Source organism: Vigna unguiculata, chromosome 8 (assembly GCF_004118075.2).
Source record: "Vigna unguiculata cultivar IT97K-499-35 chromosome 8, ASM411807v1, whole genome shotgun sequence".
Lineage (NCBI taxonomy): Eukaryota > Viridiplantae > Streptophyta > Magnoliopsida > Fabales > Fabaceae > Vigna > Vigna unguiculata.
The window spans coordinates 4,388,792-4,404,681 of NC_040286.1; the positions used below are offsets into that span (position 1 = coordinate 4,388,792).

General features: G+C 35.0%; 3 protein-coding genes across 3 annotated transcripts; 1 reads left to right on the top strand and 2 right to left on the bottom strand.

The window, feature by feature from the left end:
* Nucleotides 1-2,041: 2,041 nt before the first annotated feature.
* Nucleotides 2,042-3,707, top strand: LOC114194244. Its single transcript, XM_028084368.1, has 3 exons — nt 2,042-2,418; nt 2,668-3,469; nt 3,558-3,707. Exons 1-3 carry the CDS (start codon nt 2,042-2,044, stop codon nt 3,705-3,707), a joined length of 1,329 nt encoding a protein of 442 aa, XP_027940169.1.
* A 495-nt stretch (nt 3,708-4,202) lies between these two features.
* On the bottom strand, nt 4,203-6,173 carry LOC114194245 (protein MAIN-LIKE 1-like). Its single transcript, XM_028084369.1, has 4 exons — nt 5,889-6,173; nt 5,156-5,812; nt 4,481-5,068; nt 4,203-4,408 (listed from the first exon to the last, which is right to left on the bottom strand). Exons 1-3 carry the CDS (start codon nt 6,171-6,173, stop codon nt 4,577-4,579), a joined length of 1,434 nt encoding a protein of 477 aa, XP_027940170.1. The 3' UTR covers nt 4,203-4,408; nt 4,481-4,576.
* Nucleotides 6,174-8,423: 2,250 nt separating this feature from the next.
* LOC114194140 (protein PLASTID MOVEMENT IMPAIRED 1-RELATED 2) lies at nt 8,424-12,501 on the bottom strand. The gene is made up of 3 exons (XM_028084215.1): nt 12,330-12,501; nt 9,787-12,044; nt 8,424-9,691 (listed from the first exon to the last, which is right to left on the bottom strand). The coding sequence occupies exons 2-3, from the start codon at nt 11,973-11,975 to the stop codon at nt 8,671-8,673; spliced, it is 3,210 nt and encodes a 1,069-aa protein (XP_027940016.1). The 5' UTR covers nt 11,976-12,044; nt 12,330-12,501; the 3' UTR covers nt 8,424-8,670.
* Nucleotides 12,502-15,890: the final 3,389 nt, after the last annotated feature.

The following is a 15,890-nucleotide window of genomic DNA, read 5'->3' on the forward strand; positions in this document are numbered from 1 at the left end:
AAAAATTCAATTTTTTTTGAAACGGAATACAGATTCCGTTTCATAATACTGTGAAACGGATTCTGTAATCCGTTTCATAAAAAAATTTGCAATTTTTTTATGAAACGCATTACAGAATCCGTTTCACAGGTTTATGAAACAGAATCTATAATCCGTTTCACATGCATTTTGATTTTTCCATCCATGCTAAAATTACACCCCACCCCATTAATTTTAAACCTTACTCTGATGTTCGTAGCTGGTTCTGGGATGCTCTAAGTCACCTTTGTTAATTTAATAAGGATTTTCTTTTTCTCTGGGAAGAGGAATCCTTTTCACAATTTTATGAAATGGAAAGTGTATGCCGTTTCCAAATCCTTTTCACAAATTTATGAAATGGAAAGTGTATGCCGTTTCTGATATATTTTGTTTTTTTGCTTACACCCATTCATTAAAAAATTACACCCTGACCTCATTCTTTTAAACCTTAGTGGTAAATAAATTTTGCATCAAAGTCTCTTCAAAATTACACCCACACCCCATTTCTTTCTTCTTGATTCCATTTCCGGTTCCGACAACAATGTTTAATGAAAAGAAGTCGTGAATAAGATTGGTGGCATGCATGTACGGGACGAAACACTCAAACATCAAAAAACCAAATTTTTTTTTCCAAACGGATTACATAATCCGTTTCTCAAAGATGTGACACGGAATTTGTAACCCATTTCACCAAGTTGCCTGTACTTTTATGTCAAACGGGTTTTGGGAGCCGTTTCATATGTTTGTGAAACGGAATAGGTATTCCGTTTCATACTTGGATTTTGTGTGTTTGTATTGAATGTTGATACGTGTATGTTGTGTTATTGGTGAACTTTTAATGTGAGTGAATTTATACTGTGTGATGGGTGAATTTTCTAACCTAAATTATGCAATCAGTTATGAATATCAGCATGCAATCAGTTTTCCAATTTTGATACGTGTTGCATTCACTCTTTTTCTCTGATTCGTCTTGCATTCTTTATGCATTTTTTTTAATTGCATTATTTTTTAATATTCTTATGTATTATGTTGTTACCCTCAATGAATTATTTACGTATTAAAATACTTTATTTTTATTATAGTTCATTATGGAAGATCATCAATTTAGTTATTTGAGTTTCTTGGATTCTCAACTAAATTGTAGTCTCATGTCGGACTTTTTTGATTTTGTTCATGATATCTGCGAACAAGATTATACATCTCATTTTACAACCGATGATATTTTCCCAACACGTGAAGATTTGATTAAGTGGGTTAGAGGGGTTGCTTATAATCTTGGATTTGTTGTCATTATTCTAAGATCAGATAAATATAATGGACAACCAGGAAGAAAGACCCATGTATTATTAGGTTGTGAAAGAGGTGGAAAATATAGAAAATACAAGTCTGATGCAGAACCGAGTTTATCTGGACAAGAAAATGTGATTGTCCATTTAGATTGAGAGGGAGACCCATCTCTCAAGGGGAGGGATGGGTGTTGAACGTAAAATGTGGTTACCATAATCACGATGTCTCATCTACTCTAGTTGGTCACCCCTATGCTGGTAGGTTGAAGTCTACTGAACAGTCATTGCTTGTTGATATGACTAAAAGTCAAGTCAAACCTGCAAATATACTGCTCACCCTGAAAGAAAAAGATGATTGTAATGTTACAACCCTGAAGCAAGTGTATAATGCAAGATATAGGTACAAACGTTCAATAAGAGGTTCAAGAACTGAGTTACAACAGTTAATGTTGATGTTGGAACGTGATCACTACATCCATTTTAGTAGATGTCTTGATGAATCTGATGTGGTTAGCGATTTGTTCTGGACCCATCCGGATGCTGTGAAGTTGTTAAATTCATTCAATATTGTGTTCTTAATGGATAGTACCTATAAAACCAACAAATATCGGTTGCCATTACTTGAGATTGTTGGTATGACATCAACAAGATCAACTTTCTCAGCCGCTTTTGCATTTTTATCTAGTGAAAAGCAAAATAATTTCATTTGGGCTCTTGAAAGGCTCAGAGGTCTGTTTATGACGTGCGAGGGTGGTCCACAAGTCATTGTAACTGATAGGGATCTTGCTCTAATGAATGCTGTTGGCATTGTGTTCCCTGAGTGTTATCATCTTCTATGCCGTTTCCACATTCAAAAAAATGTGCAGGCAAAGTGCAAAATGTTAGTAAATTCTGTTGACGCATGGGATGTTGTACTTCAAGCCTGGGAGAATGTCATGGACTGTGAAGATGAATTAAAGTTTAAGGAGTGTGTTCATCGTCTTGAGCTTGTTTGCCAGCCGTGGCCTGTATTCTTTGAATATGTTAACGACTCGTGGATCATTCCTTACAAGAAATTCTTTGTGAAGGCATGGACGAACAAAGTTATGCATTTGGGGAATACAACATCAAACAGGTATTTTTGCATTTTGCTATTAATTAAATTTATTTATTAATGGTTTATATGATTTCCTTGTATAAATTGTACTAGGGTTGAGTCTGCTCACTAGAGTCTGAAGAAAGTTCTTGGCAGTAGTATGGGAGACCTTTGTTCGTGTTGGGATGGCATTCACAACGTCATTATCTTGCAACATAACGAAATTAAAGCGTCTTTTGAAAGAAGTATAAATCTGATCAGTGACTCTTACAATGCATTGAGTTATAGAAGATTAGTGGGAAATATTTCTAGATGTGCCTTAGAACTCCTTGCTCCAGAGTTGGAAAGAGTAAAGAAGATTGGATTCGATAGTAGTCGTTGTGGCTGCATTCTCAGACAAACTTATGGTCTACCATGTGCGTGTGAATTAGCACGATATGATCCTGGGATTATTCCTCTCCAAGAAATTCATGTCATGTGGACTAGGTTGAGCTTCTCCAATGTCTCGTCTTCACAATCTGAAGGGCAATTATCTATTCAGAGGGAGGTTGATCTACTGCTTAATCTTTTCAAAGAAGTTGATATTGCAGGAAAAGTGATCATAAAACATAAATTACTTGACATAGTTAGCCTTTCCATGACATCGATGTTACCACCACCGAGTAAAGTTAAGACGAAAGGTGCAGCTAAGAGTCATAGATCAAAGAAGTCAACCAAACGTGATCCCTCCTATTTTGAGCATGTGGACGCCTTCATTGAGTCCTCAAGACAAGACACATGTGTTGCAAAAACAGAAAACAAGGTGAAGAGCAAACGTGTAATTGAAGAGAAAGTAATACCCATGCTAGAACAGTTCAATCCTGTTTTTCATCCTTATATACTCGATGTTGTCGATGTTGTGGCGGACGGTCATTGTGGATATAGATGCATTGCTGCATTGTTGGGTATGGGTGAGGAGTCGTGGCCTCTAATCAGACATGATCTATACAAAGAACTTAGCCAATGGCGAGATGAATATGCAACGTTAGTTGGAGGCTATGATCGTCTGGAAGAACTGAGAAAGTCTTTGCTAGTTCAATCACCATCAGGGGTATAACTTCTATACACCACTGTTGAAATTTATGTATTACAAGTTTTTTATGATTTTGTTTTATTATAATCTAATTAATTATATACAGGCTAATCGAGACAAGTGGATGACTATACCAGACATGGGGTATGCGATTGCTAATCGGTATAATGTAATCCTCGTGTGCTTGTCATCAGTTCAGAATTTGACTATATTCCCACTTCGTACATCCCCACCTATTTCGCAAAGTCAACATTGACTAATTTGTATCGGACATGTTTACAATTCTCATTTCGTGCAGGTATATATGTTTATATTTATATATATATATATATATATATATATATACTATTTTTATAAAGAACTTTATTTCTCTATTGACTAATTGCATATTTACAGGTTCATCTACAAGAAGGCTGTCCATTACCGACAGTGGATATCATATCATCTAGCAATTGTTACCCAAAGGCAAAAGGGTGAGCATCATTTTATAGAGATAGGATGCAAGCATTCCTAGATTTACACATAGTGGATCGTAGTTATGTAGATCTCATGGAAGACTGATATTTGTTGATTGTATTTAAGTATTTCACTGTTGTAGTTTGTAATTATTTTACCAATATATAAAATTCTAACTCCTTTGGCCAAGGGACGGATATATTTTGGCCTCATTGCTAACATGAAATAACTTAATATAAAATATCATATATAGATGAAAGATCTTAATATAAAATCCAATAGAAATGTCAATTCTAACATCAAATACAAATAAATCGACTATCCAGACGTAGATGGTCGTCGACCTCGAACTCTACGTCCTCCTCTAGTCTCTTCCTCTTCAACGCCATCTTGAGCCATCTGCAATAACTCATGAGTGCGATCCCAGGCAACTGTGCCCTCAGTAACGTCTCTACAGTCTATCATCCGCTGAAGACCACCTACAATGCGTTTCACGAGACCCTGTGATAATAACAAGTTAATGTCAAATATTAAAAGTTACTAATAATATGAACAACTAAATGTGTTACATACCAATAAACCACTGGAAGATGATGACGGTGACGTCCTCTAAACTGTTATGTCATCTGGCAAATTCCGACGAAGTCGGGGCACAAGCATAAGGCTAGGTCAATCGGCCTCAGCTCCACGTAAAATGTATGGATGGGAGACTCTCCTAAACCACTGCAAATATCCATCTGAACATGAAAAAGGAGCTGGTGCTTGGACCACTAGATGTACAACAAACTGCTCGTGCTTTTTCCACCGATCATCAATAGCCTCAAAGTCCATCATGGGAACTGAACTAGGCGGTCGTGGAGTAGGCTGGATGAAGCCAAATTGTCGCAACACACGCTCCGACAAATGACGTTGTACGACGGTCCCAACCCTCAGGAAGCCAGAAAACATGCCATGTGTTACCAGTTGTCGAGCAGCTCTGTGTGCTACATATGGGTTCCAAATCATCCCATCATATGTCAAGCCATCCAACTGGACTCTAACATCAGCTATAGCGGAAATGGCACGTCCAGTGACATAACGTAGAGCACGGGGTTCGGTCTCCACATATGTATCCCGTACTTGCTTCCTTCCCAATGTAGGGAAGTGCTCATATATCCAAGCCTGTATCAAATAATATTTCATTTAACCATTGTCATATAAAACTAAAAACAAGTCAAATAAAGAATAAAATGTTATATAAATGGGTACCTGCAGAAGAGGTAGATATCCAGCTAATTGCTTTGTATTTGCAAAGCTGGCATCTCCTAGCTGCTCATATAAGTGGACAAGAGCAGCAACTCCCCAACCATATGTACGACATGTGGAGAGATCTCTAAATAGCTCCAGATAATGTGTACGAACATACGTGGCGCTTTTGTTAGCAAATATCGTGCACCCTACAAGGTGCAAAAGATATGCACGTGCAGCAAACTCCCATTGCTCGTTTTCATAACAGCTGTGATACAAGTCTCTCAACCAGCTCAGTCGGACCTGTGCACCCCGACTTTGATTCAGCTCCACACATGCCATGGCCCGGTCAACACCAAGAAGTGTTGTCAAAATCTGAACAGAATCTTCATATTCAAGATTTTCAGTGGAGCAAAAGTTTCCACTGATGGAAACATGAAGAAGTGACCATACGTCATCCAAAGTGATGGTCATCTCCCCAATGGGTAAATGAAAAGTATTAGTCTCGGGATGCCATCTCTCCACGAAACCCAATACTAACCCAAGATCGATATATTCATATAAAATGTCGCACAAAGGTGATAATCCAGAAGCTAACACAAAAGGTGCAACAGCAGGGTGAGGACGTCCTAATTTCTTAACTTTTTTAATATGGGAGACCACTTTCACAGCTCGATCCTAACAGAAGAAACAAACAACAATAAAAATACTTAACAACAACAAAATTAAACCTATATAAAAACTTCTTACTGACCTGACCATCCCATATCATGCGTGCAACATGATCCTGGTACTGCGTCAATAAAGATGTATCATATGGCCCACCAGGAAATCCTCCACCATCGTTATCAATGACCTTCTCATCCTCCCGAGGAACGTCAGGAACCTTATTCTCAACAATGTCATCCTCAACAACATTAGCCTCATGACCCCTTCTACGAGCCGATGCTGTCGGTCTCTTCCGTGCAGCCCCCTGTCTGGAACTCTCAGATGCATCATTTGAACCACGTCTAGATATATTACCTCGTGTCCTAACCATATCTGTAACTCAAATTTTGAAACATTAGAATCCAATATAAATTTCCTGAGAAAAAACTAAATTAAATAAACAACATGAGACGAATTTTGAATTCCGATAACAAATGCACTTGCAAGAAAAAAATGTCGGGCGCGTTCATAATGCATAATTTTGGGTCCAGGTTTTTTAAAATATCAAATATGTCTCGCAACATTTTTTTTCTTAGTAACAACCACCTACCAGTAATGTTGTCCATGAATCACCTCATTTTAATGCGTACCTAGCCCTCTTATGAGATAGTGTCTTCTTTCTCCTTTATACCACTCTAAGTATTCTTCTTTTTTCCATTTCAAACTCCAACACTCACTCCTTAATTACATTAATTACGTAAACAAATTTCACACTCTGAAAAACCAAGAAAACCACCAAAACAGATTCCATTTCACCTTCCTCTGACACGGATTACACAATCCGTTTCGCTAAAAATAAAAAAAAATGAAACGGAATGTGTCTTCCGTCTCCCAAATCTCTCTCTCCCATGGCCCATCAATCATGCACACACCCCACTCTTCCCTTAAGCTGTGTTCCTTTACCAATTAAAATTCAATCATTAATACTCTTCTCTCCACCTCTCCAACCAGTTTAAAACACGCTCCACCCCTCCAACCACTTTAAAACACGCTAAAACGGGTTTCAGAAAAACCAAAAAAAACATCAAACGGAATACATATTCCGTTTCAGCACGAAAAACATAAATACGAAACGGATTCCACAATCCGTTTCGTTCAAAAAAAAACGGATTTGGAATTCCGTTTCAGCTCTGTGCGAAACGGATTCCACGTGCCGTTTCATTAAAAAAAAAAGCACAAACGGAATTGGAATTCTGTTTCAGCTCTGTGCGAAACAAATTCCACGTGCCGTTTCATTAAAAAAAAAAACACAAACGGAATTGGAATTCCGTTTCAGCTTTGTAGGAAACGGATTCCAGATTCCGTTTCCTTAAGAAAAAAAAAAGGTTTCAGTTCCGTTTCAGGCCTTGTGGAAAATCTTTCAAACCAACACAATCTATCTATTGGTAAAATGAAAAATGTTGTTGGATATGTACTAAATTAAACTAGCATTACTTAACTGTAAAAGATGGAGAAAAGGACTTGCGCGGAGAAAACGGACCTGCCGGACCAAGGGGAGAAGAAAGGTGTGTGGATGCGCAGCTTCGGAAGAAGAACGCTTTGGAGGAGAAAAGGATGCTGGCTGGGGAGAACAATGGTGTGTGGAGGCTGTGTGGGAGAAGAGGAAGAAGAACGAGACTGTGTGTGGGAGAAGAGGAAGAAGAACGAGACTGTGTGAGGCTGCGTGGGAGAACACCAGGGAGAAGAGGGAGGAGGGAGGGTCCTTACGCGCACCTAGGTCAAGATTCTTCTGTTGGGGGTGCAGGGAATCTCATTCTTTACTTTATTGGGGTGCGTTTTGGAGTGTAGAGGAGAGTGTGTGCTTTTGGGGGTGCAAAGACGCGGTAAAAAAGAGAGATCGAGTTACTCTTCATTTTTACCATGGGCAAACATGGGAATAAAATTAGTTTTGGGGGTACTGAAGATATTATTGGAGGTGTAGGCAGAAGCCCTCCTCAGTGAACAGGGAAAAATTATAATTGTATGACTAAAATGTGACTAAAATGAATAGCATGACAGAGAGAAAGATTGAATTATGAAAAAGTTTACAGAAAGTATATTTAGAATACTTTAAACAGAATAACAGGATTGACCAATCAGGTAAAGTCTATTGGGATAGGCCATCATATCATCAGGTCGATGAGTCAAACTTGTTTCCACTCACTAAGGGTCAAGAAAGTAGATTTTCCATTCAAACTTCAAAGAACAAAACTTATGATAAATTAAGGTTTATTAAATTTCTTAGAGAATACTAGAAGAAAAAGAAAATAAGATGAAATGAATTAAGTTTTTCTCCTACATGATAAAAATAACATGCAATATTGAAAATGAGTTGAGAAATTTTCTATAATTTGTGTATGGTTCTTTTATCCAGTCTCTGCTCATAATTATTATTCAGAAGCTGATTCAAATAGTTACTGCAACCTAATCAGCTTCTGGAATGCCATGTTCCCCACATACCCACCTGAGTGATTTTGCAGTCACCTTAATACCTGCTCATAGTTTTGTTTTATGGCCATGACTCAACTGGCAATTGTGGTTAAGAATTTGTTTTAAGAAGGAACAAGTTCACCATGAAAATTGAAAAGTGAAGGCACAATAATTTAGACGTAATTACGTTTTATTAATTGCAGAAAGTTTTAGCAGTAGCATAGTGCAAACAAAACAGCCAAACTGTGTACAGTGTTTAATTTTGAGTATACATCACCAAGGGTGATTGGAGGAAGAAAGAGTTAAAAATTTGTGCATGCTGACTCGTATAACTTCCTTGACAGTGTACTATAATCACTATCTACATTGATAATTTTAAAAAATTGACTAAAATTGCACGTAAAAAATGATCTGACAGTTCAACTTGGGAAGATGATATCAGGGTTCCGAATGTGTACATTTTCATTAACACAAGACATGCTCCAGAGCGTATCCTCATTCAGCAACTTCTTGGTAAACAGTGGAGATGACAAAACAATTGCCTTTGATGTTGAAGTTGAATGTTTGACAGTACTAGCCATGCCACTGGCAAGCAACCACCGGATTCCAGATTGTTGCTGAGTTGCAGTACCCCAATGTTGCCTCCTTCCGGTTTTGTTAAGGACACCTGAAAGATGAATCTCTCTGATTTTAAATCCAAATCGAGGTGATTCATTTTTGGCATTTGAATCTTCCAAAAACTCGCCACTTGTTTCATTTAGAAAGGTCTCATTCTCCATTCCCTTTTCCTTTTTATCCAGAAAATTGCTGTCATCTTGCATCATTACATATTTGTTAATTCTTTCTACCTGAGTCAAAACCAGCATTGGTGCACCAACTGGTTCATAATTTCGCAGAGGATTCCTAAGCTGGATCATATAAGCCACCGTTAGGTGGTTCCCCAAGAGTCCATGCTTTCTGCCAAATGTTTTTACCTGGTCCATGGCATTTTTCAACCCTCCATCATGCAGTAACTCTGTGATTTTAGAATGGTGTACTTGTAAGATCTTCAAAATTTGCTCTGAATTCTGATCTCCTTCAATAATGCCAGAATCCAATCTCAACCACTGATCTAATGTTATTGATAGCCCCATCAATCCATGATCATCATCTTCTCCGCCATCTTCTAGTTGGATTTTATCAACTCTTTCTGATGAGGGAAACCATTTCCAGTTGGCTCTTCTGCCACCGACGTTTGCATGTTGGGGACGGATATAAGATGGTGCCTCCTCGTACAACATGCCAGATTGCACTCTCAAACCGTCTATTAAAAGGGATTCAATCTTCTCAACAGTCATTGGAGCTATTGCTTCTATAGATACAGTGTCCAAGCTCATGCCTTCATCTGTCAAATAGTTACAATGAAATTCATCAAAGGAATCATGCTGCCATGCCCTCTGCCTGAAACAGAATCAAGAAAGGAGATTTTTAAAACAATTCAAATACTTCAAACTAAAGAGTTTTCCACAAGTAATGTGACAAACACAGTTGCTTACCTTCCAGGAGTCCCTTTGTTGGTTATGGCTTCCCACGAAATATGCTCAATGGATTTTCCAGTGATATCTTGCAAAGGAAATAATTTATAGATATGATGACACAGCTCTTCAACTCCATCAGAAGCCAAATGCTGCAGTATATCCAGTATATCATTACCCATTTCTGCAGGTAGAACAACAGGATTAGAAGCCTGAGTGATGAGGTTACCACAATTCTTAGCATTTTTGAAAAGGGAAGGACTCATGGACCTTAAGAAGCCTCCACCCATAATTTGAACAAATGAACCAAGTCCCTGTCCAATTGAAGGTAACATGCATGATTCTTCACTGGGTAGTTCAATAGGACTTCCAAACCCACCAGAACAAGTTCTGGGAGAATTTTCAAAGTCCCTTTCATTTAAACCCCAGAGTTGCATCAATGAATCTGTCTCCAGGTCTTCAAGAATTTTGGCCTTTCTTCTCTGCATTAACAACTGATTCTCCCTAGCATGCTCCTCTTCAGCAGCTTGAATAAATAAAGACAAATCAGATTCCACAGTACAGTCCCCGTAGCTATGTCCAAGTGTCTCTGTTTCCAATTCCTCTTCCAATTCCTCTTCGTTTGCATTGAAATCAAATGTAAAGTTACCTGAAGCTAGAGCCTCCTTTTCAAACTGTCTTAAAAGCTTCTCTCTGGGAGAATGTGGATCCCCATCACGGCTTGAGCCAAATGAACCACTCTCTATGGCCAGCATGTTCAAGAAATCATTTGCAATACATTCAGTGATAGAATCCAAGCTACTTGATCTTTTTGCCATTCTATGTGATTTATAATTTGATTTAACATTAGGGTAGTGCTCTTGCTCAAGAAACTGTGATGTCTCAGGAAGTATATCTACATCCTTGATGCAAGTTAAACTGACACACGAACTACTGCATTTAATTTTGCTGTCACTTGCCATGGTCCCATTTACACAACTAGTGCATATGTCATCTATTAAATCAAAACTTGTGTTCTTGTCAACAGATATGTCATCCTCCTTAATAATATCATCCACGTTAATTATTTCAACTGTTGACAAATCAATTGTGTCATCAGTTTTCAAGGGATCCCCTTCCAATGTTTCTACTTGTTCTATAATGGAAAATTCAGTGTCATCAGCTTCAAACTTTGATTCTTGAGGTGACTCTGATTCTGTGACTTGAGATTTAAGTGGTTCAAAATGTTCTGAGTCTGCCCGTGCTGAATTATGGATGTTCCCCTCATCAAGTTTTTGATAAAGGAAACTGATTGATTTGGAAAGACTTGAGTCAGAATTCATCAATGCTTCCCTGGATGAAATCACACCATCAGAATGAAAAGGGCCAGGACCAAAATCCATACTTGTGCTGCTTGGCCTGCCTGGCTTCATATTAATAAGGTTGAGAACATTCAAATTATCACCACCAAATTGCATTAACTCATCCTTCACTATTTGATAGCTGAAACTAACATTTAGGCTAGCTCCCACAGCTTTTCCTGCCAACCTAAAACTTGTACTCCATTTCCCTGAACTTCTATCACCCCCTAACTCTGCCAAAGTCAGAGGTAAAAGCCTAGTTAGATCCACCTGATGGCTCCCTATGTCATGTTCAGGTGCCCCCACAATAAAGGCACAAACCAGGAACCGCTTAGACTCATACTTGAGAGAGTGACCAGACACAGCGCGGCTAACATAAACAGAACATCCATGACTCAAAGTTTCATTGAACTCCCCAACACCCTGGATAACCCTTGAGGGGCGAGTCTGCAAAATGTTGCCTTTCCTTTTCCAAAGCACACAGAGCCTAATGCCATCAAAACTCAAAGGCAGACCCTCAATTGAGTGAACATGAAGGTTAAAGCAACATTTGATCTTTTGATCACCAATATGGGTCAAAGCTTTCAAGGGCTTCTTCCAATTCCACGCGGAAGACAATTTCTTGTCCTTAGACAACATATCATCCTTCAGAAATCCCGGGGTTAAGGCAACTTGAGATTTCGACAACCGGGCTTTTCCCGCAGATTTGGATCGATTATGGACAGAAGAAAAGGAAGGCCTAGAAGGAGCATAAAGAGCTTTGCTTATTTCTTGAATGTCTTGCAGTAGGAGATGACCATTATTCCAATTAATGTCTCCATCATCAACATTAGCATCTTGGTTTCCACACTCAAACATAGATTTCATCATTATGTTGACACTAAAATTGAACAGCAGTAAAACTAAGCAATTCCAAACACTGCATCATATCTCTTATCCCTAAGAAAGCAGATAAAATAAGAACATAAGTTCATTAGTCAAGAAAGGAAAGGAAACAATATCATAGGTAAAAGGGGGAACAAAAAACATCATCCTATTCATCTTCATCTAGCCTTTCAAAAGTTAAGTTCTTCTACAGTAGATCAAAATACAGAAAGCAAGAATTTTGAAGAAACCCCAATTGCTATTGCGCAAAAAAGCTTACAAAGACCACGTGATTGGAAGATGGGGCACCCAAGCAAAGAAAAGCACAGAAAAAAAGCACTTGAAAAGAAAAAGACTCACATGTAAAGAGTATACAGAGGCGTTGCAGGGAAGAAGGTTGTGTGGCTTCGAATACGGACTTTGTCTGTAATCAGAGGAAAAGGAAGGAGAAAACATAGTTAATGAAAGGAGAAAAATGATTTGACTTGTCTTTAGTTTAGCTTTGCTAGTTTCATATCTACCAGCTCAGCCGGTGGGGTTGTTGAACATTTTCATATTCTATTCTAAAATGACTGCTATATATTAAGATTTTTTATATGTACATTAAGAAAAAAATATATTTTTTATTTGAATAATTTTTATAAATATTTTCACAGTTTCAGTAAATAAATTATTTTATATCTTACAAAACAAATATTGATGTAGATTGTTTAAAAAAAATTAGAAACAAACACATTTTTATTAAAAATTAAGAATATTAATCGGTTAATTTTTTTAAAGATAAAAACACAATATTTCAATATGGAGAAAATAAAGCTGAAATTTTATTGAATTTTAAAATAATTGAATATATTTTTTAATTAGTTGTGTACAATTATTTTATATTCTAAAATTATTTTCCAAGAAAATAGTCATTACATCTAAATTTTCGGCATTAAATTATTTATCTTTATTTTTTTAACATATTGGTATTTTATCTCGTTATTTAATTTTTTATTTTATTAATATTATGAAGTTTGATTTAGTAACCTATTATTTAGTATTTGTGAGATGTTGCTTTTTATTTTGTTATACAATCACCGTTATGTAAAGTTTGAAATTCACACAGAAATAACTTTTTTCTTAGTCTTTTCTAATTTTGGCTCAATATTGAGTATTGAAATTAGAGAAAGAAATTCAAAGTCTAAAAAGAGATCACAAAGATGATGATCAATTAGCAAATTTAGCAATTGAATAATTCTATTGACTGATGGATCATGGACTCGGGTGTGTCATTTCATACTACATCTTCCTTAGAACTATTATTTAACTATGTTTAAGGAAAGTTTGGAAAAGTTTACCTTGTAGTCAGAAAATCTCTTGATATTATATGAAGATGCGATATTAACGTCAAAACCTCTAAGGAAAGAGTGTGGACTTTAATTAATGTCAAACATATTCCTGCCTTCAAGAAAAACTTAATATTTATAGGAAAGTTGGATGATGAGGGGATTACACCATTTGTGGAGATGGACATTGGAAAGTAATGAAAGGTAATTTTGTTGTTGCCCCGGGAAAGAAGCAAAGATCTCTTTACATGATTGCAACTGAGGATATGATATCAGTTGCAAAAGTTAGCAATAGTTCCTCTTTGTGGCATCAGGGCTTGAGCATATGAACCTAACCTGAAGCATGTTGATGTTAGACCTTGTGAACATTGTATATTTGAAAAGTAGAAAAAAAGGTTACCTTCTCTGAAGTAAGAATTTTAAAGTTGAAAAACTAGAATTAGTGCATATAGATGTATCGGGCCTAGCTCTAGTGAAATCCATTGGAGGTTGATATTTTAGTTTACTTTTACGTTTTGTAGTTATTTTATTTTTGGATTTTCTTGATATTTCAAGTTTTATTTAATAAAAGTAGAAAAGATAAATGTTGGGTTATATTTTGTAAATAAAGTGAAAATATCATATATTTTAGAAGATTATCAACAACATTAGTTTTCCACAAAATTAGTTACTCTATTACAAGTCAAAAGAATTAAAGAATAATTCAAGGACATGGAGTTTTCAAAAAGATTAAAAAAATATATCCAATAGGATATTCCAGTAAAATTATCTAATACTATTGTGAGTATCCTGTAAACTTTGATTTTCTACAAATGCTTTATATTTCCAAAAGATATTAGCAACCTCGGTCTTGGATTTAAAGAAATAAATCCAACAACATCTGAAATAGTCATCAATAAATGTAATATAGCATTTATTATCATTTAAAAAATGATACTCTTTGAGGTCCTCCAACATTTGAATGTACTAGCTACAACTTTTATGTTGCTCTCCAAGCTGTTTGGGGAAATGGTCTTTGTAACATTCAAAAAAAAAAAAAAAAACAAAATTATATATATATATATATATATATTACTTTTAAAAAAATTATTATTATAAATAACAATATATCTATAATAATAATAATAATAATAATAATTTGTAAACATATTAATATGACAATTATAAATATAGAGGCAGTGGCGGATCTTGGTCAAAATTTCTGGGGGAGTCAAAATAATATACTCAATTTATATATTTAAGATTTTTGTCACTGATTCAGGAAAAAGTAATACATAATTTAATATAGTTATAATCATAACAGAAAATACATATATCTAAATAATATTGTTATTCATTTTTTCATATTCATGAACTTATCAAATAATTGAATCATAACTACATTTTTTAGCTATTTTTTTCATTGTAAATAACCATATTATCTGCAAAATATTGAATTTCTATTTTACTAATATGCACATATCGATTCAAAAGTCATCACAAGTTTTTGTTCTCATCTTCACTTCTTTTTTATCAATTTTAAAAAATAAATTTATTCTTTAATTTTTTTTATTAATATACCTGTCTATAAAACAAGTTTAAGACTAAAAAAATAATTTATTATAATTTAATCAAAAATTGAGAGACATAATTACTAAAAATAACTATGATAATCAAGTTACACTTAAAAATCCTCTATAAAAAATCACATCATACATTATTTGCTCTTCTCTTTTCATAAAAAATGAATATACAAAAGGGTAATGAGATAAAAAAAAATAGGGTTAAATATTAAACAAGTATGCACTACCAAGTGAGACAAGAGAAATTTTTTTTCCTTTAAGAATAAGAGAAGATATGAAAAAGATGAGGATAAAAATAATGAATATCTGTTTAACTTTTTTTTTCGGTAATAAAAAAAATCAGGTAAGAGTAAGAAATGAGCACAACCCGTGAAAAAAAATACAAAAAAAAAATATAAAAAAATAAAAATTATCTTAACAATTTTTTTTATATTTAATTTTATATTGTACTATTTATTAAAATTAAATGATGTATTTTATAAAAAAATACCTAATTTATTTTTTATTAATTTTTGGTATATAAATATCTAATTTAAAATGATACACATAATTTAAAACATTTAAAAATATATAATTTAAAATTTTTTAAATACATAAAAGTTAAAAAAATTAGGGGGTCGTAGCCCCGCTTGCTCCTAAGTGGCTCCGCCACTGTATAGAGGATTGATTAACGAATATTGAGTTTTTCACTTTTAATTATATAGGTATAATTAGTTATTTCAATATTAGTATCATAAAAGTAATATAAATGCTAACATTGTCAACTAATCACGTATTGTTGCAATTGTTATAAAAGAATTCGAAGAAACGAAAATTAATAATATTGTATATATATTATAAATTTATTTTTTTAACATAATTATTAGTTTATATAATTGATAAAAGAAAAAGGGAGTGAGAAGGTTGCACATGAGAACTATGATCCTTATTTATTTTGATGATCATTAATGAACAAAAATCTGGAATTATGTTAGAAACAAACCTAACGGAATAGTGTTAACGAAATATAGTTAAATTTTAACTAAAAGTAA